General features: G+C 47.7%; 1 protein-coding gene across 1 annotated transcript in view; it reads right to left on the bottom strand.

Annotated features, from left to right (window-relative positions):
• Positions 1-3,988: 3,988 nt before the first annotated feature.
• Positions 3,989-23,363, bottom strand: part of Zzef1 (zinc finger ZZ-type and EF-hand domain containing 1) — a 137,114-nt gene continuing 117,739 nt past the window's right edge. Inside the window, 3 exon segments of the mRNA XM_050162721.1 lie at positions 3,989-20,672; positions 21,874-21,945; positions 22,578-22,731. Of these exon segments, the coding sequence (XP_050018678.1) occupies positions 20,592-20,672; positions 21,874-21,945; positions 22,578-22,731 (307 nt within the window). The 3' untranslated portion in view covers positions 3,989-20,591.

Here is a 23,363-nt window from a genome sequence, read left to right on the forward strand (position 1 = left end):
TCTCTCTCTCTCTCTCTCTCTCTCTCTCTCTCTCTCTCTCTCTCTCTCTCTCTCTCTCTCTCTCTCTCTCTCCAGGCTTCATCCCTCATGCTGGACAATGGCTGCCAGCAACTTCACTTCCTGTCTCACTCATGTGACCACCGCAGAGAGAGATTCTCTTTGCCAGCTTTTAACCATGGGCCACTAGGCTCTCTAGGTACGGGACTGTGCCCTTTCCTGCTCCAGCTGGTACGGGGGGCGCTGTTCTCTGAAACCACGGGCAGGGCGCCCCAGTAGACAGCCAAGGTTTAAGGAGTAGTGGACCTGCAGGAACATAAGTGGCTGCCACTGCTGGCTGGGGATGTCAGGTCAAGAAAAGGGTTGAACTCTTTCTGGGCAGCTGTGACAGCCCAGAGAGGAGGTGAGGAGGTACCCGAGTGCCCAGCCAAGGCCCCAAGAGCATCAACAGCTACAGGTGGCTTTAACAGCCAGGAGACCCAACTTAGTGTCACAGCAGCGGGGCTGTGCAGGGCCTGAGTACTTACGTCCCGAGCAGCCTGCAGATCCTTTAAGCAACACTGTTTACCCTTATTCTTAGAAGCAGGAAGCAGGAGCTTCCTGAAAGCAAGCAGATGTCATCCACAAGCCCCCGGGTGGCTCGGGTTCCTGCCACTTCCAAAGAGTGTGGCTAACACCTCATGCAAAGAAGCATCATCAGTGTGCAGCGTGCCTCCCTGGTCCCCCTCTCTATTCTCACTACACTTTTATCCTCCGTGTGAGCCACCATCCATTCATACAAGGCTGTCCTTGACTACCGTACTGGTAATGTCATAAGCCTCATTCGCTGAATCTTCCTGGTTCTGATCCTTCCTGTGTACACATCCCTCCCATGTGCCCATCCCTCCCGTGTGCTCAGTCCTCCCGTGTGCTCATCCCTCCCGTGTGCTCAGTCCTCCCGTGTGCTCAGTCCTCCCGTGTGCTCATCCCTCTCTTGCTCTCATTCCTCCCACATCATTCATGATGTGCCAGTGTTCTCTAGGTTCAAACATCTTCCTGGCGTCTCTGGGGGCTTTAAACTCAATAGCACAAAGCAGTTCCTAGAATGACCACAGTTTCATCTGGACACTGATGCTTGCTTCTTTCTCAGGGCATCAGCCAAGGCCAGAGTCTAAAAGATAATGACTGTCCTCAAAAGGATAATTCAAAAAGAAATACTGGGGAGGGGGCCTGGAGAGATAGCTCAGTGGGTAGAACACTGGCTGCTCTTTCAGAGGACCCAGATTCAATTCCTAGCACCCACATAGAAACACATAAATCCAGGTGATCCAACACCATCTTATGGCCTTCAAAGGCATTGCATGCATGTGGTGCACAAACATATTCACAGGCAAAATACACATATAAAATAAAAATAAACTTTTTTTTTTTTTTTTAGAGAAAGAATGCTTCCGAGACACGAAAGGACCCAGAGCTGGGAGGCCTGGGTGCTGCCCTTGGCTCTGGCTCTACTTTGCTGGATAACCTTGGGGAATGTGGTGGACTTCTGACCTTGGGCTGTCCCACAGCCCTCTAGCTCAATGTTGGCAGATTCTTTCTCAAAGGTTAAACTGAACTCAGCACTGGCTTCCCAACATTGGCCTCAAAAGCCTTACTGCTGTTGACAGCCGTGTCCCCAGGGCCCTGTTTACTTTGCTCTCTGTGTGTGATTTTTCTACAAGTGGCTGTTGAGAACACAGTTTCAGCTTTCCTCAAGGAGGTACAAAGCCCATATCCCAGCCAACCAGTGGATGGGATTCTCAAGCTCGGGTCAGAAGCTAGCACACACACTTTGGGCTCTCACAGCTCCTGAGACTTGAGCTGCTAAGGGGTGAAGCAGAGAGCAAGGACTGCTGAGGTTCTAAGTTGAAAAAAATGCATGAAAATGGGCTTTCCTTCTAAGATATCCAGGGGCTGTAGAATGAGTGAGACCCATACACGTTGGTCCAAAAATCTTCCTCATGGACTTGATTCTTCCCAGAGAGGTACCCTTGGAAGCCCTTGCCCTGGCAGCCCAGACACAAAGGGTCTGGGCCTCCCAGCAACAAGTGTTTCCTGCCCCAACCGGCTGTACGCCAAACACAGCACGGCCATGCGCAGGTCAAAGCAATAGTGTGGCCTTCGCCCTTAGTTCCGCTCCTGCAGTGGGAACGAAGTCGGGGTTTAAAGCACCCTGTGAATCTAGAGCTGCACCAGTTTCTCACAAATGCACGAATCTCAGAAGTAAGAAATCTCAATGTCCGAACAGTCAGATACAGTCATCAAGCATTGCAGAGCCTGCCCCTAGATTGCCCTGGCTTAGATGGTAGTGGGAACACGGCATATAGTCTGTGCAACGGGCATCCTGGTGTTCCCTTCTGACAGTTTGTCAGGAACTCAGAGGTGCAGATGGTTGATATGGGACAATTCAACCAGTCGCTGTCACCCTGGGGGTCATTCAGGGTCATTCAGGGGCATGTGAGGGGTCCTAGGCTCTTGGGTCTTCCTGTCTCTACCTCATCCCAGTTACAGGCTCTGGGTTCTTGGGGGATCTGACAGTAGTGGGCACACCCCTAAGGCAGCTTGCCTATGATGGTCCCTTGCTGCTCAGTCCCCTGGCAACTCCACAGTTATTTCCCCTCTGGCTTTGGTGTCTCCGTTCCCAGAGCTAAGGAAGTACACCTCCATGACCTTGGCTTTGACAACAGTTCCTTAGGACACTGAAGTCACACGCCTTAAATGAAAGACTAGATAAACTGGATTTCTCTAAAGATAAAAAAAAAATCCGTCTTTCAAAAGGCCTTATTGAGGGTTGGGGTTGTAGCTCGATTGGCAGAGTACATGTAGCCCTGATACCCAGCACTACTTAAACCAAGCGTGGTGGCATGGGCCTTTTAATCCCAGTGTTCTGGAGATAGAGGCAGAAGGAGCTGAAGTTCAAAGTCAATGTTGGAAAAAAAGACAATATCAAGAGAGTAAAAGACAGTCTCAGAATGGGAGAAAATATCCACAATCTATTTATTTGATAGGAGTCTGGTTTCTAATTCTTTGAAAAGGCTTTTAAAAATGTCATTATTATTATTTCCAATTTCTTGCTATGTAGGCCAGGCTGGCCTTGGACCTTGGCGCCTCCTTCCTCAGCATCCCTAGTGCTAGGATTACAGGTGTGCACCATGACACAGGGCTTGAGAAAGCATTCTTTAGGTATTGAAGCACACTGGTAGAAAAGGTAGAGGTTACATGCATCCTATGCCATAAGGGGAAACACTGCTTGGAAGCAGAAGCTAAACCCTTCCAGGAAACGTGAGGTCCACTGCTTGCTGTTTCCTCAGTGACAGACTTGCATGGGCGATGTTGAAGAGGGAAGGGTCAGCAGGGCTGGTTTACTGGGTGGCCTGGGTAGGGACTACAGTAGGAGGCAGCTGGGAGCTGTGACTTCCACAGGAAGAGCAGACTACGGTTACTGTAGCAGAACTGGTTACTGGAGACCTGTGGGCCTCACAGGGGGCCTGGCTCCACTTCTCAGTTAGGTCTTGTTTGATGGTAAATGAGAGAAACCCAATGAGATGTTCTAACACCTGACGAGCAAGAACGGGGCCATCTTAACTCGTGCCACATCAGACAGGCTGACTGTTGAGAAGACAGAATGTGGGTGCACTGTGGCCTTTGGCTCTTGCGGGCCTGAGGATCTCAGAAATGGCCTCTCACGTGTATAGGCCCAGAGGTTCTGCTCAGCTTAGATGGGGGGGGGGGGGCTTCATGGGCACAGGGCTGGCGTGTGAGGCTGGGAGTCCAGGGCTGTGTGTGACTCAGACCTAGGGGGCTGCCCTGTGAGAAGTGGGCAGCTCCTGTTTGTTCCAAACCCTCAGCCTCTCAGGCAACCTGGAAAAAAACAACCAGCAGGAAACGGCCATGGATTCCAGCCTGCCGTGCAGAAAGCCAAACCCTGTGACAAATGTAAAAACAAAACTTGCAAAAGGCAACTCTCACAATAGAACATTAAAAACAAACCCTTTTATTGCTACAAGTACCACACATTTACTGTAGAAAAGCTCTAAGTACAGAGAAGTGGAAAGGGTAAAATGTTCAAATCTCACTCACTTCTAGGAACAACCGATGATAAATTTTACGACCTGATTCCTCAGATTTTTCTCTATACTCACAAGTCTATTTTATTCTTTTTTTTTTGTTTGTTTGTTTTTCAAGCCAGGGTTTCTCTATGTAGCTTTGGCTTTGAAGTCTGTCTTGGAACTCACTCTGTAGACCAGGCTGGCCTCAAACTCACAGAGATCCGCTTGCCTCTGCCTCCTGGGTGCGGGATTAAAGGCCTGCGCCACCACCGCCCGCCTGTCTGTTTTTATTCTTACACAAGGTCAGAATGTGGATATTATTTATTAATTTTCACTTCAAAGTGTTTGGTGCACATTGCCTTAGTTCACTTCCTGTTGCTATAATAGAATACCTAAGGCTGGTAAGTTATAAAGAAGAGAGGTTCAGATTGGCTCACAGTTCCAGAGTCTGCGATGGTAGGTGAAGGACTCTTGCTGCTTCAACTCTTGGTTGCACAGAGGGGCAAATGGGAAAGAAACATGGGAGTCAGGCTTGCTTGATACAGCCTCCTTGTCTTGTGATTTCTAATGTGCTCCCTAAAGTCAGTGGCTTGCCTAGACGGGTCTCAAACTCTCCATCCTCCTGCTTCCGCCTAGGATTCTAGATGTGTACCATCTTGCCTGACTTGAAGCAGCTATTTTGAGGAAAGAATATGAAGGCAGTAAGAAGAAAGGCCTTTGTGTTCTCTTATCTCTCTGTGCTCTGTGAATCCCTTACCACAAGCAAATGTTATTTTTATAACTGAAATTCCTATGGAAACAAATGGTTTAAAAAATCATGAATAGAAGACAGAGGGCAGCGTGGAAGAGGATTTGTAACACACACAATAGCTTGTTCTTCATAGTCTGTAGGGAGCCTTTACAGATCAAGAAGATTAAAATCAACCTGCCAATGGGAGAGAGCCAGAAGCTGACGCTCCTCCCTGCCAAAAACCCCAAACCATAAGCAGGTAAAAATATTCATTTGCATAAATAATCAAAGAAACACGCTGAGAAACAATACAAAACTACGAAGATAAAAAAAAAAAAAGTCACCTACCAAACTGGCAAGGGAGGAAAACAGGACAGAGTCAAGCACAGTAGATGGGACTTGCCAGGCACTAGCTGGGCAGCAGGAATGAGCCAGGGTGTCCTGTCCCCTCTCTGGAATGGCACCGGCCAGGTGATCAGAACCTTAGGCGAAGGGCCAAGCCCTTCACCACCCTTCCGCTTACTGATGTGACCTTATCCGTGGAATAATTGTCCATGGTGCTGAGATGCAGAGAACTCGGAAAAGAGCCACATTAAACGCTTCATGAACTGTGTCGTGTTCTGCCATTGTCTGACATGACGCTGCGTGCGTGGTTTGAATGTGACTCCCCTCCTGGGAAGGGGGTGCTCACGAGGAGCTGCTCATGGTCCTCAGTGTCATAGCGCCAGAGGCTGGTGAGGGATCCGTCCTCATGGAAAGATTACTGTGATTTTGTGGGAGTGGGTTCGTATTCCCATGACATTAGATCTCAAAACAGACATCATGTTACAAAGCGCTCCGCACTTTCTTACCTACCAGGGGTTTTCACTGTGTGCTCAGAAATCAGCATTTGTAGGGATGGGGTGTAGCTCAGTGGAAGAGTGCTGCCCATTATGTGTGAGGCCCTGGGTATGCTCCCTATCACTGTAAAATATGTAATTTAATTTTAAAAATAATTGCAGGACCAGTGAGTGAGATGGGTCAGTGGGTAAAGGTGCTTGCTGCCAAGACTGGGTGACCCAGGTTCAATCCCTGAGAACACTAAAGTGGAAGGAAAGAACCAGCTCCTAGAAGTTGTCCTCTCATCTCCCCATGTGTGCCATGGCACGTGGAGAGCAATAAATAAGCAATAAATTAAAATTAAAGTATAACAACATTAATGTAGATATATTTATATATTCAACTATTATTTGGTTGAGTGGCCCATTACCTGTGTGTATGTGGAGCGAGCAAATGAAGCCATATGCCCGCATCAGTACATCTTGTCACCCTGGCTGTGAGGAGGGGGGTAGCAGGTATGTCATCAAGGGCAGCCTCCAGGGTGGCCTATGACCCTTCTCTCCCAGAATTCAAGCTGAACACAATCCCTTCCCCGTGAGTGGGGGATGGATGGGGGAGGGATGCCTGACTTGTTTAGACAATAACAAAACACAGGTGATGAGATGACCGTCTGAAACTGGGTCACAGAGACTGCAGCAAAGACAAAATAAAACAAAGCTTGTATTTGCCTGAGTGGTGTTGGCAGGCACCTTTAGTCCCAGCACTCGGGAGGCAGAGGCAGGGCATGAGTGAGTTTGAGGCTAGCCTGGTCTTCACAGTGAGTTCCAGGACAGCCAGGCCTGCATACTGAGTGAGAGCTTGTCTCAAAACAAAACAAAACAACCACCAAGTCCATGACTCTTTCTCTTGAATGGCCCCGCTGGGCCAGGCGAGCTCCTGGGCTGTGAACGGATTTGGGGAGAAGTCTGGCTGGCACAGGAAGGACCTGAGGGCCTCAGTTCAGCAGCCAAGGAGGAAACAAACTGTGCATGGCAGCCAGTGGCTCCTTTTGCTCTGGTCAGATCTGGAGATGCCTGTAGCCCACGTGAGACCTTGAGCTGCAGGAAGCAGCTAAGCCGTGGGCATTCCTGCCGCACAGGAACTGAGATAGTAAACAGTGAATTCAGAAGATCAAGAAGCCCTTGGGTGAGCACATTTCCCCTGTGTAGATCCGAGTGCACAGTCAGAGCATTCTGACAAAGTCCTCGGCATTGCATGCTGCCCTCCATCCGCTTCTCCCATCTTCCGTCTCTGTGAGTGTCTTGTCTGGTTTTCACACTCTAAGGTTTGCACATCTGTAGCAGGCTTTCTTTCTGGGCTGCCAACCAGCTCCCAGATAATGACATGGAGACTCAGTAGCTATGAAATTTGGCCTTATCTTATGCTTGTCCCACTAGCTCTTATAACTTAGCCTGTTTCTCTTCATCTACGTTTTGCCTTTTACCTTTTTTTTTTTTTATTCTGTATGTCCTATTTCCCTGCTTCCTCTATGTCTGGTGGGTGTCGGCCTCTCTTTCTCTCCCCGCTCCACCCCCACCCCCAATCTCTCCAGAACAGAAATTCCTCCTTATTCCCTCTGCTCGCCAGCCCTGCCTACCCCTCTACTGCCTAGTTACTGGCCATTCAGCTTTTTATTAGACTAGGCAGGCAAGGTAAAACAAATGCAACGTATCTTTACATAGTTGAACAAATGAAGCATCAACAAATGTAACACATCTTTGCCTGGTTGCACAAATATTCCACAACACACTTCTTTTGGTAATTTCCTCCTAAGTGTTTTGGGGGAGTTGCTACTGTCTTGAGATGGAGTTACAGTGAGTAGGCCAGCGGGCCTCTCAATCCTGCTGCTGCCCCTCTCTTACTTCTGAGAGATTTTTATAGAAACCATGTAGACTGCAAGTTGGATGAACTCATTTGTGGTTTACTAGGTTTTTTGTTGTTATGGATTCTTTAGCATCTGCCCTATGTAAGATCATGGTTTGTAAATGGATCCTTTCCTTTCCAAAATGGGAGCCACAGGCTAGGTTGTTTGCCCAGTTCTCCTGGCTGCATTCTCCTGTGTAATGCTGGTAGAAGTGGTAGGGTATAGATCTGCTGTGGCTGCTGATGACCTAGGAAGGAAACACCCATTTTCTACCAGTAAGTGAGGAGTTCGTGGGTTTTCCTAGATCCCTGTATCATGTTGGAGACCTGCCCTCTGGTACTTGTCACTGTCTTCAGCATGAGTGTGGCGTCTCACCAAAAGCTTGGTCTGCATTTTTTTGAGGGGAATAGGAAGGTTTTTTTTTTTTTTTTTTGAGACAGGGTTTCTCTGTATAGCTTTTAGAGTCTATCCTGGTACTCACTCTGTAGACCAGGCTAGCCTCAAACACACCAAGATCCGCCTGCCTCTGCCTCCTGAGTGCTGGGACTAAAGGCTGAAGTTTTTGCTCTTATGATGTGGATAGCATATGTTAGATCAGGGTTGGTTGAGGTGACGTCTGATATGTGGATATTGAGCCTACCTTGAATTCTTGCAGCAAATTTCAGACCTTAGTCTCAGTGTAGAAGAGTTCAGTGATCGAGACCTGGTTTGCTAGGATTTTAGTAACCACATGCATGGAGGTGGAGGCTGCAGTGCTTTCCCTGGGGTCTTCTGGTTGGTATCAATCTAACATTGGCCTCAGAAGAGTAAGTGAGAAGTGCCCCCTCTCCTGTTTTTGGAAGAGTCTGAAGCATTGCTGTCACCTCATTCTTACTAGTCTGTTTTGCAGTCATCTGATCGGGTGGGAAGCGACTGGTTTACTATTTCAATCTCTTTACTTGCTGTAGATTACCTAGATTCGTATTTCTTCCCCAGTCAGTTTCGATAATATCTTCTAAAAAAATCTGTTCATCTTATGAAGTTTTCTATTTGTTGTCATACAGTTGTTCATGGTATTTCTTCATGGTTGATTTCTTTAAGGATGGTAGTCACCTGTCCTTCCATCTTAGTAACCTGGTTGTTACTGTCCCCCAAATACCTGATAGGAACAGCTTAAGAGAGAAGGGTTTGTTTGAGTTCATAGCCTCAAAGGTTTCAACCATGGTCTTGGGTCCATGTTTCTAGTCTTCTGTAAGGCAGAGTATCATGGGAACAGGAAAGTGTGGAAGGAAGAGAAGGCTGCTTACCTTAGGAAGGAAGGAGAGAAGCCTAAAATAGAAAACAAAACAAAAACCAGCCCCAAGGCCCCTTAGTAACCTATATTCTTCAGCTAGGCCTTATTTCTGGAAGTTTCTAGAACCTCTTAAAATAGTGCCACTGGTGAAGCCAAGAGTTCATTCAGTACATGAGCCTGTGGAGGATACTTCAGAATCAGTCAATTCTCTCTCTCTTTGTCTCTCTGCCTTTTCTTTTGAGATGGATCTCACATATTGTCCAGGTTGACCCCCAACATCTGGGCAAATCTTCCTGCTTCAGCCACATAAGTGTTAGGATTGTAGCTATGCACTGCCATGCCCCCCACCTCCCATTCATTTCTGATTGTGACAATTTGAGTCTTCTTACTTTCTTGGTCAATACAGCAAAGTTTGTTTGTTTTTTAATGTTCTTCCTTCTCTTCCAAACATGCCTGTTCCCATTGATGCCCTACCTCACAGAAGACCAGGAACATGGAGCCAGGGCCCATGGGTTGAACCCTCTGAAGCCATGAGTTTGATGGTCACTACCCCTGGTATGGTGACACATCTGTAATCCTAGAATTCAGACAGGAATCGAGGAGCCCAAGGTCATCCCTAGGTACATAGTAAGTTGGAGGCCATCTTGGGCTACACAAGACCACGTTACAAAGTGAAAAGTGAATCAAAGAACCAACATTTAGTTTCTTTGATGTTTCTTTGTATTTTCTTCTTTCCTTTTTCTTTTTCTCCTTCCTTAACCCCCCCCCTCTCCTTTTCCTCTTTATTTGTTCTTTCTTCACCACCATTCTACCCGCTACCTCTCAGGATCTATGTAGCCCATGTTGGTCTGAAACTCATGAGCCAACTACCTCGGCCCCTAAGCACTGATGCCCAGTGCCCAGCTTTCTGTCCCTGAATTTACATGCTACTTTGTATTCTGCTTCCTTTAGGCTCCATCTGCTTCCCTTTTATCATGGTCTTAAGGTAGGAATCTTTGAATATACATACATGAAACTTTAGATTTCCTCCTAAGCACAATCTCTAGGATGTCCCGTAGGTTTTGGTATTCTGTGTCTTGTTTTCATCCATCTCAAGACACTTCCTAACTTTTTTCCTTATCCTCTGGTTATCTGAAAATATTCTATAAAAATGCTTGTTTTTTAAAGGAATGGAGTCTGTCTTGTTCAGACTCTCTCCAAACCCCTGAGCATGAGCTGTCTTCCTGGGGCCACACAGGTAGGTGCCACCATATCCAGCCACAGTACCTTCTCCTTCTCCCGTTTTCTATTTTTCTTAAGAAGTGTTTTACATCTATGTATTGAGTTTCTTAAATTTCACCAGCATGTGGGACATCTGTCTCATATCCCAGCCGAGGCTTAGGGGCCACTGTAGGAGAAGACGCAGAGAGATTTTAAGAGCCAGAGTGACACTAACAGTGACAGTACACTCAGAAACTCTCAGCAACTGTGGGTGCCTGCACAAGGCCAAGCCAGCCATCGCTCAAGTACGGAGGGGGAAAGGGTTCATGAGACCTCAGCCCTCACTGAAGCGTATGGACAGTTAGACAGTTAACGGCGTCTCAGTGATGGAGAGTCAGTTTTCTTTAAGGGTTTGGTCCCTGGTAAGTTGACCACACTCTAGTGAGTGGCCCCATATCCAGGAATATATGGGAAGCACAAATTGGACTGGGTGGGTTATTACAAGAGAGAGAACATAAAGTTAAAGTGTAGGATAGGATGTAGGGTGGACTTGGAGGAGTTGGGGAGAGGACTGAAGGGGGAGTATGATCAAAATACACTGCATGGTATCATCAAATAATTAATACAATATTTTTAAAATGTCATCAGAGTTACAGGTGGCAGTGGGCTTCCAAATTCATTCTATTATGGTTGAGGAACATTATGGTTTCACTATGAAATGTCCCCCAATGGCTCATGTACCAAAGGCCTGGTGCTTAGTTGGTGGCACTATGAAGCCTTCCTGTATGACATAGGTGTCATAGTTACTTTTCTATTGCATCATGGTCAAGGCAACTTTCAAAAGAAAGAATTAAGTGGGCTTATGGTTTCAGAGGATTAGTGCCCATGATGGGAGACCAAGGGTATGGAGGCAGCAACAGCTGAGAGCTTACATCTTGATCCAAAAACAGGAGGCAAAGTGCACAGTGGGGATAGTGGGAGGCTTCTGAAACCCTTTAAAGTCTACCCCAGGGACACACGTCCTCTAACAAGGCTACACTCCCCTAATTCTTTCCAAACAGCCACCACCTGGCAACCAATATTCAAATGCATGAGATTTATGGGGACATCTTATTCAAACCATCACAATAGTTCACTGGGCACATGCCTTTGAATGTTATACCTCACCCTGGCCCCTTCCTGTCTCTTTCTCTTTCTCCTTCCTGGTCACTGTGAGGTGAGCTGCTTCACCACTCAACCACTGCCATGAGGCTCCGAATCAGAAGCCAGCCAACCAGGGGTAGGAAAATGACACCGAGCCCAGGCCAGTCTTTCCTCTTGTGAGCTCTTTCTCTGGAGTACCTGTCGTGTGCTGAGAGGTCTGATCCCTACCTGCAAGGAGGTGGAGTTGCCAGGATTGTCTTATCACGTGGTTTAGAAACCTCTGGACCAGACTTATGGAGGGAATCTGGAAAAGTTTGGAGATGTGGTGCTAGAGAAGGCCCAGGATGCTGCAAGCAAAGTTTAGTGGGCAATCCCATTGGGAGCTCAGAAGTCCAGAATGCTGATAGAATCGTGAACAATAGAGTGTTCGGGAGGATTCAGACCGGAACATGACTCATGTAGCATTAGGGGCCATTCATGTTTGTAGTGAATGAAAATGACCCCCATAGGCTCTATGTTTGATTTTTTTTTTTTTTTTTTGGTTTTTCGAGACAGGGTTTCTTTGTGGCTTTGGAGCCTGTCCTGGCATTAGCTCTGTTGACCAGGCTGGTCTCGAACTCACAGAGATCCGCCTGCCCCTGCCTCCCGAGTGCTGGGATTAAAGGTGTGGGCCACCATAGCACACCAGGCAGAGGCTCTATGTTTGAATGCTTGCTCTCCATTTGAATTATTTGGGAAGGATTAGGAGGTGTGGCCTTATTGGAGGAAGTATGTCACAGGGGTGGAGTAGGGGTGGGGCTTTGAGGTTTCCAAAACAGTCACCAGCCCCAACCTCTCTCTCCCTCTCTTACCTGTAGATCAAGATCTACAGTTCTCAGCTACAATGCCATGCCTGTCTTGTTTCCTCCATGATGATCATGGACTAACCCTCTAAAACTGAAAGCAAGCCCCAATAAATGCTTTCTTTTAGCTGGGTGTGGTGGCACACACTTTTAATACCAGCGCGCAGAGGCAGAGGCAGGTAGATCTCTGAGTTCAAGGACAGTCAGAACTAAAAGAGAAACCCTGTCTTGAAAAACCATAAACAAATAATAAAGCTCAAGAATGCTCTCTTTTTAAGAGTTGCTTTGGTCGTGGTTTCCCTTCTCAGAAACAGTACAGTAACTAAGATAATGCTGCATTGTGGCAAAAACTTGCTTACATTTTGCCCAGATTTTGTAGGAAGTTAAATTCAAAGGTGGTAGACTAAAATCAGACTGAGACAGGGTCTGTCTGTCTGTCTGTCTGTCTGTCTGTCTGTCTGTCTGTCTCTAGCTCTAGCTGTCTGGAATTCGCTATGTAGAGCAGGCTGGCCTCAAACTCACAGAGCTCTACCTGCTTCTGCCTCCCAAGTACTGGAATTAGTTGTGTGCCACCACACCCAACCAAGATGGGGAAAATTTTATGACAGCTTGGTACTTAAGGCTGTTGCTGGTTGCTTTAAGCCAGGTTTACAGTAAGAATCAAGAACAGAAAAAGCAGAGTGGAGAAACCTGAAAAACTTGGAGTGTTGTCAGAAAAGCCATATGGTTAAAGTTGCCCCCAAGGAAGAGAAGGTTTAAGAGATTAAAAAGAAAACAAGTACTTTGCACCCTGGACCACAGTTCCCTGAGGGTACCTCAAGAGTTCGGCAGACATCAAGGTCAAAGGTGTGAAGACGTACAATAATAGGAAGAACTTCGTTTGGATGGGAGCACTAGTTTCAGGCCCGCGGAGGCCACAGCATTCACGTCGAGGGGCCTCACTATTGTTCAAGTTGGCGGCAGAACTTGATGTCATCTGCATGACTGGTTTGTGTAGGCATGTTATGGGCCTCTACAAACATAATATAAATGTTATGGGCCATAGAGACTTTTACCCAGATTCCAAAAGAAAGCTTGTGAGGCTCAGTGCTGTGTTCCAGGGTCAGACTTCCTGCCAGCAGCCTAGGAAGGAACTCTGTGGGGCTGTGAGAGTGGCGCCTCAGCTGCAGCAGAGGACTCAGGAAGGACGCCAGGGACACGGAACATCTGCTCAGGAAAGCTGCGAGCAGTGAGCAGAGCCAGCCCAGGGGAGGCCACCTGTGCGAAAGCCAGCATGGTCAGAGCAGCAAGGCTGCCTGAACCCTGGAGGGCTCACATCATCCCATCATATGCTCCAGATGCAAGAGGTACAGGGTTTGATGTGTTCTGCTGGTTTTCCTTCCCCCTTCCTTCTGGAATGGGAATGTTCAAACTGTTATTGGATATTGAAGTATGGTTTTTTTTTTTTCAGTTTTATGGGAGGCTCACAGCTACGAGTATGTCTTAAATCTTTTTAGATGTTTTGGACTTGTGTTTTTGAGCAACATTTGGGACTGTTGAGATGTTGGGGAGTCTTAGAGATGTACCAAAGAAATTTGTGCATGAGATGGGCTTTTGGTGGCCAAGGACATCTGGATGTTATGAACGGTATATGAAATGCCCCCACAGGCTTGGTCCTCAGCTGATGCGGCTGTCCGGGGGTGTGGCAGGAACTTAGGAGGTGAGGCTGAGATGAAGGAAGGAGATCAAGCTGGACGAGGTGGTCCACTGGCTGTTCTTGAGAAAGACTAGGGTTTGGTTTCCAGTGCCCATGTGATGGTAACAGCTCTGTAACTCCAGTTCTAGGGGATCTGATGCTCTCTTCTGGCTTCTTCAGGCACTGCATGCATGCAAAGCACTTAAAAAAAAGTCTAGAAAGGAGAAGTTGAAGAGGTGAAACTGCACAGGAGGAAAAGTTTCTAATGGTCACTGGTACAGAATAACAATGGCTGACAACAGATTACTTAAAGACAGCTCGTAGAGATCATTTTTTGGGGGAGGTACTAGATAAGGAGTCTGAGCTAAGGACATGCTCGACCCTTGAGCATACTTCCTAGAGTGGATTCTGAATGTTCCCAAAACAACGAAGTGGTAGGCAGGACCTGGAGGAACAGGGCTGCATCTTTACTGCTCGGAAGGCTGAGGCAGGAGGACTGCAAGCTCCATCCTGGAGCACTTAGTTAGATCTTAAAATAAGGAATATAGAAAGCTCAGTGGTAAGGTGATTATTGTATGGGAGGCCTTAGGCTAAACCTGTAAGTACTGTAAACAAAACAAAACATCACATTATACCCCATAAATATGTACAAAAATGTGTCAATTTTAAAAATTAAAATAAAATTAAGCTGTACAAGGAATTTTAGTTCGCTGTCTCTCTTCACTTCCGCTGTGGATTCCTGCCCTAGTGAGCGGGAGCAGTCTTATCGGTGTATTTTAGGGGTGTCTCACCTGATGGAGTGGCCGAGCAGCTGTGTTGACAGGACTCACAGTGGCTATGTGGGGATCTCCCAGACATGACATCAGCCCAGTTGTCATGGATGCTGCTCAGCAGTTCTGATGACAGCCCATAAGGACACAGGTCTCCCAAGTGGCTTTTTAAACACGAATGTAAACGGTGGCTGACCGTTCTGGGAAGTCTCCTATGAAGAACACTGAGGTGGCTCTCCACAGCGAGCAGGGAACTGCCCAGGGAGGAGCTGTGGCTCCTCTTGAGTAAGAGTCCGGGAAGAGCAGGAGCAGAAAGGGCAAGGAGAGACAGACTGACTTCACTTCTTCAAGCCACAGAATTTCTTTGCCGGGAGAGAAATGCAACTTTCAGGCTTTTCAGTGTTGTGAGCTGGTGAATTCATCTTTTAAATTTAGTCTGGAGCCAGCAAGACAGTGCGGCCGGGAAAGGCATGTGTCGCTAAGCCTACCCACCTGAGTTCACTCCCTGGGGCCCAAATGGTAGAACAGATTCTCTTAAGCTGTCCTCCGACATTCGCAAATGCAGTGCAGCATTCTTTTTTTTTTGTTTGTTTTTTGTTTTTTGAGACAGGGTTTCTCTGTGGTTTTGGAGCCTGTCCTGGAACTAGCTCTTGTAAACCAGGCTGGTCTCGAACTCAGAGATCCGCCTGCCTCTGCCTCCCAAGTGCTGGGATTAAAGGCGTGCGCCACCACGCCCGGCACAGTGCAGCATTCTTGTGCACACGCATGCACACACACGTGCAAACAAAGAAACATAGTTTGGAGTTTAAAGTTGGAGACACCTCACTGAATTCTGGGACAGTGCCTCCAAATTTGCTCTCAACCCCTATTGTGAGGGAAGCTAATAGCCCAAGAGTCCCTAGAAGGAGAATTTGCTACTGATGGCTGCCATCAGCCTGTATTGTCAGAGGCCTTTCTATTTCAGGAAATGTTTATATGTTTATGTTTCCTTCCCATACACTGCTGATTTTTTTTCTTTTTTTAGATAAGGTTTCTCTGTGTAGCCCTGGCTGTCCTGAAACTTGCTCTGTCGACCAGGCTGGCTTTGAACTCATAGAGATCCATTTGCCTCTGCCTCCCAAGTGCTGGGATTAAGAGCATATGCCATCACTACCTGGAAATAGAAGACAACTTTTAAGACTCCATTCTCTTCTCTTTCTAGGTCATTAGGTCATCAGGTCATCAGGCTGGACTGCAAGCTGCTACATCTATTGAGCCATCTCAGCGGCCCCTAAATTCTTAAAAACTTTAGTAAAACCATTTTGTATTTTTAGAAAAATATCAGTTTAACAGGACTGTTTAGAGCAGTGGTTTCAACCTACGGGTCATGACCCCTTTGGGGGTCACATGACCCTTTCTCAGTGGTCTCCTAAGACCACTAGAAAGCAGATATTTATATTATGATTCATAACTAATAAAATTAGCTATGAAGTAGCAACAAAAATAATTTTATGCTTGGGGAGGGGGGGTCACCACAACATGAGGAACTATTTTAAAGGGTTGAAGCATTAGGAAGGTTGAGCACCAGTCATTTATTTTAGGTAGTCTTAGCTCTTCCTGGAACAGATTTTTTTTTTATAAACTTATTTAATTTTTTCATACAATGTATTTTGATATTAATATGGCAAGAGGGCTATTGCCTTATTACAACTCACTGGAGCTAACTGTGGCCTAACTTCATCTGCAAATGAGCAGAGACCAGCCAACCACAAGTCCCCTTACCCACCTTCCCTACACTCCCAGGCATCCTGAACAGGCGCTCACATCCTGCGGTGAGGAATCCTAATCTGATCCCAATTCCTGCGTCTGCAGCTGTGTACTGGCTCTCCAGCCACCTCATTTTCACCACCTGACGGCAGCAGGTTGCAGTTGGGTCTCCAAGCCCAGTGCTTTGTCAAGCTCAATGTGAGCAGGAATCCATCACCTACAGCAGTGGTCCTCACCCTTCCTAACTCAACCCTTTCATACAGTTAGTTCCTCATGTTGTGCAATCCCCAACCACACAATTATTTTCGTTGCTACTTCAGAACTGTAATTTTGCTATTGTTATTAAATGGAATGTAATTACCTGATACACAGGATATCTGATCTATGACCCCTATGAAAAGGTGTTTGACCCCCCCCCAAAGGGGTCATGACCCACAGGTTGAGAACTGTTGCCCTAGAACCTCCTAGCAGGCATCAGTGTCTCTGTGGCAGGAAATGGCTCACAGCCATCCTGATGGCAAGAGGAGAGGGAAAGGAAGCATCCTATCAACAGAAATGAGATTTCTAGGATGGTACCCAAGGAGGGTATCATTCAAGGGTAACTCCCCACGAGCCAGCACAAAGACAGTTTTCCTGAGACTGAAGAATCTACAGTTGTCACCCACAAACAGACAGGTGAGATGGCTCAACAGGCTAAAGCACTTGCTGTCAAGCCTGACGACCTGGACGCATAGGGTGGGACCAGTTCCTACAGACTGTCCTCTGACCTCTATACATGTGCACTACAGCACAAATAATGTAAGAAGAAAGATTGAATACGGAGAAAGATTCTGGATTCTGTGAGCTGGGAAGGAGGGAAATGGGTAGGAAGTAGCAGTGGGCTAAGCAACAGGGTCCACAAAGGTGCTCAGGCATGTGTAGATGTGGGCTTAGTCTAAGTCTGGATTTTCCATGCAGTGTAATCACCAGGCTAGCATGCTGGGGCACCTAGGGTGTGGACAAGAGGCAATGGCGCTGGGCAATGGGACTGACATGCACACATGAGGAATGCTGGAATTCTACCTCTCTCTTCCGCTGTGTAGAAGGCTTAGGTTGGAGTCACCTAGTGCTGCTATGACCTGCCTCTCAGCAGGGAACTTCCACACAGCTGTTCCAGGGCTTCACAACTAAGTAAAGGCTGTCCGTGACACCAACAGGAAAAGCCGGGAGCCTTGCTTTTCAGAATTAAGCCCCATGATTCTCAGACCAAGTTAGGGTGAGGACAGCAATAAATTATTAGCCTCAGAGGGAGAATCAGAGACCTGGATGACCCAATTCCCCTGAGCACCATGCTAACCCAAGCTTCCTACTGGAGAAGCTGAGGCTGGGCCCAAGCCCTGTCTGAGGCTCCCCTAGAGCCTCAGATTTGGGGGAGATGTATAGACTGTGGGCCTCAAAGGTGGGCTAGGCCCAGATTCCATTGAGAAGGCAAGTTCCTCCACCTTGCAAGATGGCACTGAGACCAGGGAGGTATCTGAGAAGGACACAGCATGGTCACTGGGACTTAGACCCGAGGAAGAACAGTCTCAGATGATTTAGATAAGGCTAGCAGGAGAAGCAGTCCCAGAACAACAAGGCTTGGAAGCTACAGGAGGCTCAGAGATGACAGGGTGGTGTTGGGGTATCTGGCAGGAGAAGAGTGAACTTGGGGACATTATTTGTGTGTCAAACCTGAGAGATATAGTACAGAAGGGGGTGACTAACGTGAACTCCTGGATTCCCTGGGTGGCTACAGTGGAGGACTAGGCTCACAGTTCCATCAACACTCAGAAGCTGTGGCCTGAGGGACCTGCTGGACTCCTTCCCACAAGGAGGTGGCCATGAGGTTCTCTATTTGGCTAGGCAGAAACTCCAAAGTATATTTCACAAGAGAAGCTGAAGGGCCAGGCATGAGAGACATGGGCAGGAGATGGTGGGTTTAGGGCCAGCTTGGAGGATACAGTAAGACCTTTCTACAGGGGGATGGGAGCAGGGAAGGGAAGGGAAAAGGGAGAAATTCACATAGAGTTGTACTTTTTTTTTTATATAGAATTTGTACAATATATTTCTCTTCATTTGCATATCTTATCCACAACTTAAAACATTCTTTTTACAGGCTGAACTCATTCAGCTGATATAATCAAAATTCTTTCTCTCAACCAAATAATAAAAATTCAAAATCGTAAACCCGTAAGAAAACAAATTAAAAACGATGATGAAAATAAGTCACTCCTCTCATTAGAACAGTGTCTGTACAATATATATGATCTGGAACAGAATTCTTTATAGATTAGGCACATGTTTCCACGACCCCTTATTCCTGCCAGCTTTGTCTCAGTCCAGGCAGTCTTGTCCCCTAAGAAGGGTGAAGAGGACATTGGCCTTGATGGAACTCCTTTGGACCTCCTGCCCAGGTTGGGGTCAGGAGATGGGCCTGGCTCAGCAGTGCCACCCAGTGGCCTAGAGAAGTGGAGGCAGTGGGCTGCAGTGACCAGGTCAGGGGGGCCCTGTCAGAGAGCAGCTGTGGTGTGTGAAGGGCAAAATGAAGCAGAGGGAGAGAAAACAGAGAGCGGTGAGTGGAGAAAAGCTATGGGGTTCAGCGTTTATTTACAATTGCTCTTCCTGATGGGAGGGCGGGAGAAGAGCTGGGGCCACTGTCCCGAGGGAGGCCTCCAGCCCTGTCCTGCCCTGGCCATCTGCTCCCTCTACTCAGTCTGGGGTGTGGAGGGTTGTGAGTGTGCCATCTCCTCCCCCATCTTCTAACTGCTATCTGGTCTGAGCCACCACGAGGCCTCTTCACTGTGCACTGAGACTTGTTCTGATTCTCACCAGAGACCTATTTGGAGGGAGTGGCATGCAATAGGGGCCTTCTCTGGGGTCTAGGCAGCTTGCAAAGCCCAGGTGCTTTGGCAATGAGCAAAAGATGAGAAAGAGGTTCCCATGGGCTGGCACCCTGTCCCACATCATGGGAACTGGACTAGGATTCCTTTGATGTGAGGGGGCGGATCATAGGTCACCACTCCATTTGTTCCTGTGTTTTTGCAACCTATCCCCCACCACTCTGTAGCCATTTTTCCTGTATGCTGGGGTCCATCAGAGAACCTAATTCAAGGGCCAGGCAGGTAGTGGTGCCAGAAGGCACAGCACCTTTGCAGAAGATGCTTCCAGACCTGCAGGCTCAACCTCTTCCAATCCAGTCCCTTGTCCACACCCAGCGGGGTCTTCAGAGGCCAAGGGGCACACTGTACCATAGCAACACAAGATAGCCAAGGATGGTCCTGGCTGTGAGGAGCCGTTTTTGCATTGGGCCTGTGAGGTGGGACATGCCTCTGGCCCAGACACCTGCCCTTCAATAGGAGGTGCCTCAGGATTTTTTCTTCCTGAAAGTCCTTGGCCTGATGCCAACCTAGCTTCCCACTCACTGTGGCTCTGGAAAGAAAATCATTAGCACTTCAGGGCAATGCTAAAGCCATACATGGAAAAATGCTAAAGCATTCACTAGAACTAATGTAGTTATTGCTAGACAGGTGATGGCCAAATAGCAAGGTAAGAGGCCCAAGGTGGTAGGTATGCCGATCACCATGACCTTGGAGCAGTAGTATAATCAGGTATGTTCTGACTCCTGAACAAGGGCTCCTTTGAGGGCACTGTTGGCACTGTAGGTGCTGGAGAGTCCCTCTATTTCTGTCACTTCAACACACACCAGTTTGTTCCTCCTAGGCATTCCCTAGGGGCTCTCTCAGGGAGTCAGTGTGGTTCTCTTTTAAAAACATGAGGGGAAACAAAACCATATTAAAAGAAGTGAAGAAACGCAGATATATGTGCTGGGAGCTGTTGCATGGATGACAAGCAGGATCCGTTGGCTGTTCCCAAGGGCACTGGGAGTTAGCCAGCTGACCTGTGGCATGAAGACAGCTTGGGAATTGGAGGTGGCTGGGAGGCGCTCGTGTTGGTTGTGGGTTGGTTTCCCAACTGGGCCACTGCTGCTGCAAGCTGTAAGTCTCACTGCAAGGGTGGCTCTGCACGGATGGCACCTTCCCTTGATGGCAAGCCTGGGCAGTTCCGGCTCAGTGAAGACAGAATCCTTCCAGAGATTACTTCTAGGTCCTCAGTGCTGTGACTCCCCGGGGGCAGCTCTGAAGGACACTGGTCTCTATTCTCTGAGTAACTTTCCCAAAGCCTCTTGATGGCCCTTTCTGAGCCACTCAGCACTGCTGTGCCTTCTTGCACACATGGAGCCTGCACAGTGGGCCTTCTTGATGAGGCGGCTGCTTGGCATCCAAATGGGAGCAGGGGGTAGGCTCAAAGAGAGCTGGGTGCAGAGGCTGCAGGGGTTTCCTGAGCAAGGTTGGAGGTCTGCCGTAACCCCTGTAGACAAATTATTGAGTCCATGCATGCCACAGTGAGGCTAACACTCAACATTCCAGAGGCGGGTGGCCTTGTTTGGGTAGTTGATTGCCAGGCTGATAGCAGCGATGTTTTGCAGAGCCTGTGGAGGGAAAAAGCAGTCACCAACATCAAGGCCATTTACTGCTTACCCCTAAGTCCCTCAGCTGGAGGGTGGAGGTGAGACAGAGGTGGTGCCTCTCACCCAGAGGCTCACAGATAAGAGTAAGAAAGGAAACAAAATCAAAACCCACAGGAAAGCCCTGAGGTAGGCAGTAAGAAGCCATTGGCCATGACAGCAGTCCAATTGCTGAGGCAGTTCTGGAAAAGCCGTACAAAGGTACGGAAGGGAAGCACACAGTACACACGAGATGAAAGGTACCCAAGGGAGCCCAGAAACAGTGCTGGGAAAGCAGCTGTCCCAGAAGGGCCTGGTGAGGAGACAGAACACCAGTAAGGGAACTGGTCAGCTGTGGGGAGGGTCACAGAGGAAAATACGCCACAAACTCAATAGTATGTGTTGAGGGCAAGTCCAGTTCTCAAAATGCAGGCTGGGGCCTGAGGACCCCAGGCCTTTTGGGAGGAGTCACAGATTCAAGTTTTACTTTCACCATTTCCTGAATGCACAGTACAGTTCCTTTTCAGGAATGAGCGCAGGGCAGACACAAGAATCCAGTTGTTTTCTATTGGGCCAGACATTAAGTAAGTTTTCAAAAATGGAACCAGGGCCACCCTCCTCAAAAATTATTTTGTTTTAAAATGTTTTCTCAAAACACATTAACATGAAATTTTCTGTCTTAAAAACTGAATTGATACATTTTGAATGTTTTAATTTCAACACTGAAGTTAATTTATAACACTATACATTGTGGAACAGCTTTCCTGGGCCTCTATCATTTAGAAACACAGCTGTTAGAAGAGGAGTTTTCCTACCAGGGAAGCAAAGTACGTCCAAAAATATCTGAAATCTAACTCTATGGAAACTTCCAGGATCAGCCAAACTAATGTGAAGGCACTGGTTGTTTTGGTTTCACAGACACAAATTCTTGCTAGTGTCTTCTGACCCCACAGTTTAATATGACTGACAGTGATGAATGGGGCTCCACTGCTCTGTGTGAGAGCCAGAAGGAAGTGACTGCATTGCAGTCGAGCTCCATGTAAACTCTGGGAGGGTCTGGACTTGTCAAGCAACTAACTCTCTCTTCCCTGTTGTTCCCCACCCCCATCCTGGCAAGTGATAAGGTTCCATTCATCACAGGAAGATGACCTGCAGTCCAGCTCTTTGGGGACAGGGGAGACGGTACCTGCGCTGCACATCGGAGAAGGTGGTCCTCAGTGGTTAAGGCCAGCAGGTACTCCTGCAGCAGGCCAAGCTCCTGTGAAAAGAGCAAGGACTCTGATTGACGGAAGGCAGCAGGGCTGAACAAAGGACACCCACCAAGCAAACAGGGGCCCCAAGTGGGTAAGCACTATTCATTGCCAAGCACCTATGACACCACAAACTCTACATCCATGAAGAAGCCTAACTGGAAGGAACAGGAACCTGGCTCCAGAGCTAGCCCTGATGGCGACTTTTCTCATGTCTCTTGAGGAGGACAAGCAAAGGGTCTGTGAAAGGCCCTTTCATATGGCAATTCAATAAGCCTATTGTGCCTAGGCAGAGAAAGACAAGGAAGAGGAACCTAACTGTTTGATTTTCCAGAAATCTCTGTTGTCAAGAGCTGCTCCAAGGCAGTCCCGACCCTCTTTGGCTATAGTCCTGACAAAATAAGCAACTAGGCTGATCTGAAGGTTTTTCTTCCCAGGGCTGGGTGTATGGGTATGTGTTGGGGGAATGCTAAATAGAGGCCCAGGCCTGCCTCCTTGTGCATCCTGGACACTCTGGGCTTGGGGACTGAGGTGTAACCCTGGTCCTGCCATGAGCAGGAAGAGGGAAAAGCATACAGAGGTATGATCCTTATGATCCTTCCCGCCCAGACTGAAGGGCAAGAGATAGACGTGTCCTTACCTGGGCACGGTTCTCAGTGACAAAGAAGAGCTCGGTGAGGGCGCGGTGCAGGGGTAGGAGGATGCCAGGCTGTGTCACGTCCTCAAATAGGCCATACTCCATGTGGGTAAAGAGCTGCCATAGGGGCTTCAACAGCGCAAGGTCACATAGGTCACTGGAGAGGGGGGAATCATGGGGTTGATTTACTGAGAAGTAGGCTACCCAAGGTGGACAGTTAAAAGAAACTGCAGGTCAAGCTTTCCCTTCCCCATCTCATCCTAAAACAGCCATGCCTACTTCTCTCTGAAACAGCGTGGAAGGAAAGGGGCAAACCCCCAAAATGATTCTAAGAAATCCAGAGAACCTGTAGTATGGTCACAGGAATTATTGCATTTTCTTTTGTTTTAACATTTATTTATTTACCTACTTACTAATTTAGACAGACAGACAGACAGACAGACAGACAGACAGACAGACGGCAGGGGGGCGGTAAATACCACAGCATGCATATGATGGGCAAAGGACAACTGTAGGAGTTGGTTCTCCCTACCCACCATGTCAGGCTTGATGGAATGCATCTTAACCCACTGAGCGAGCTTGTTGGCCCCCCTATTGTGTGTTTTTAAAAATGGTTCCTAAGAAGTCCTTCCAGTGACACTAGGAAAATCTCCTGGCAAATGTGTTTGTTTTGTTTCACTAGGTAGCCTAGGCTGTCCTTGAAGTCAAGACAATTCTTCTGCCTCAGTCTCCCACGTACTGGGATTATAGGTGTGAGTTATCATGCACCTTAAGCTAAATGTTAAATGG

This window comes from Alexandromys fortis, unplaced genomic scaffold (assembly GCF_014885135.2).
Source record: "Alexandromys fortis isolate MF-2015 unplaced genomic scaffold, M_Fortis_MF-2015_v1.1 scaffold_84, whole genome shotgun sequence".
In the NCBI taxonomy this organism is placed as follows: domain Eukaryota; kingdom Metazoa; phylum Chordata; class Mammalia; order Rodentia; family Cricetidae; genus Alexandromys; species Alexandromys fortis.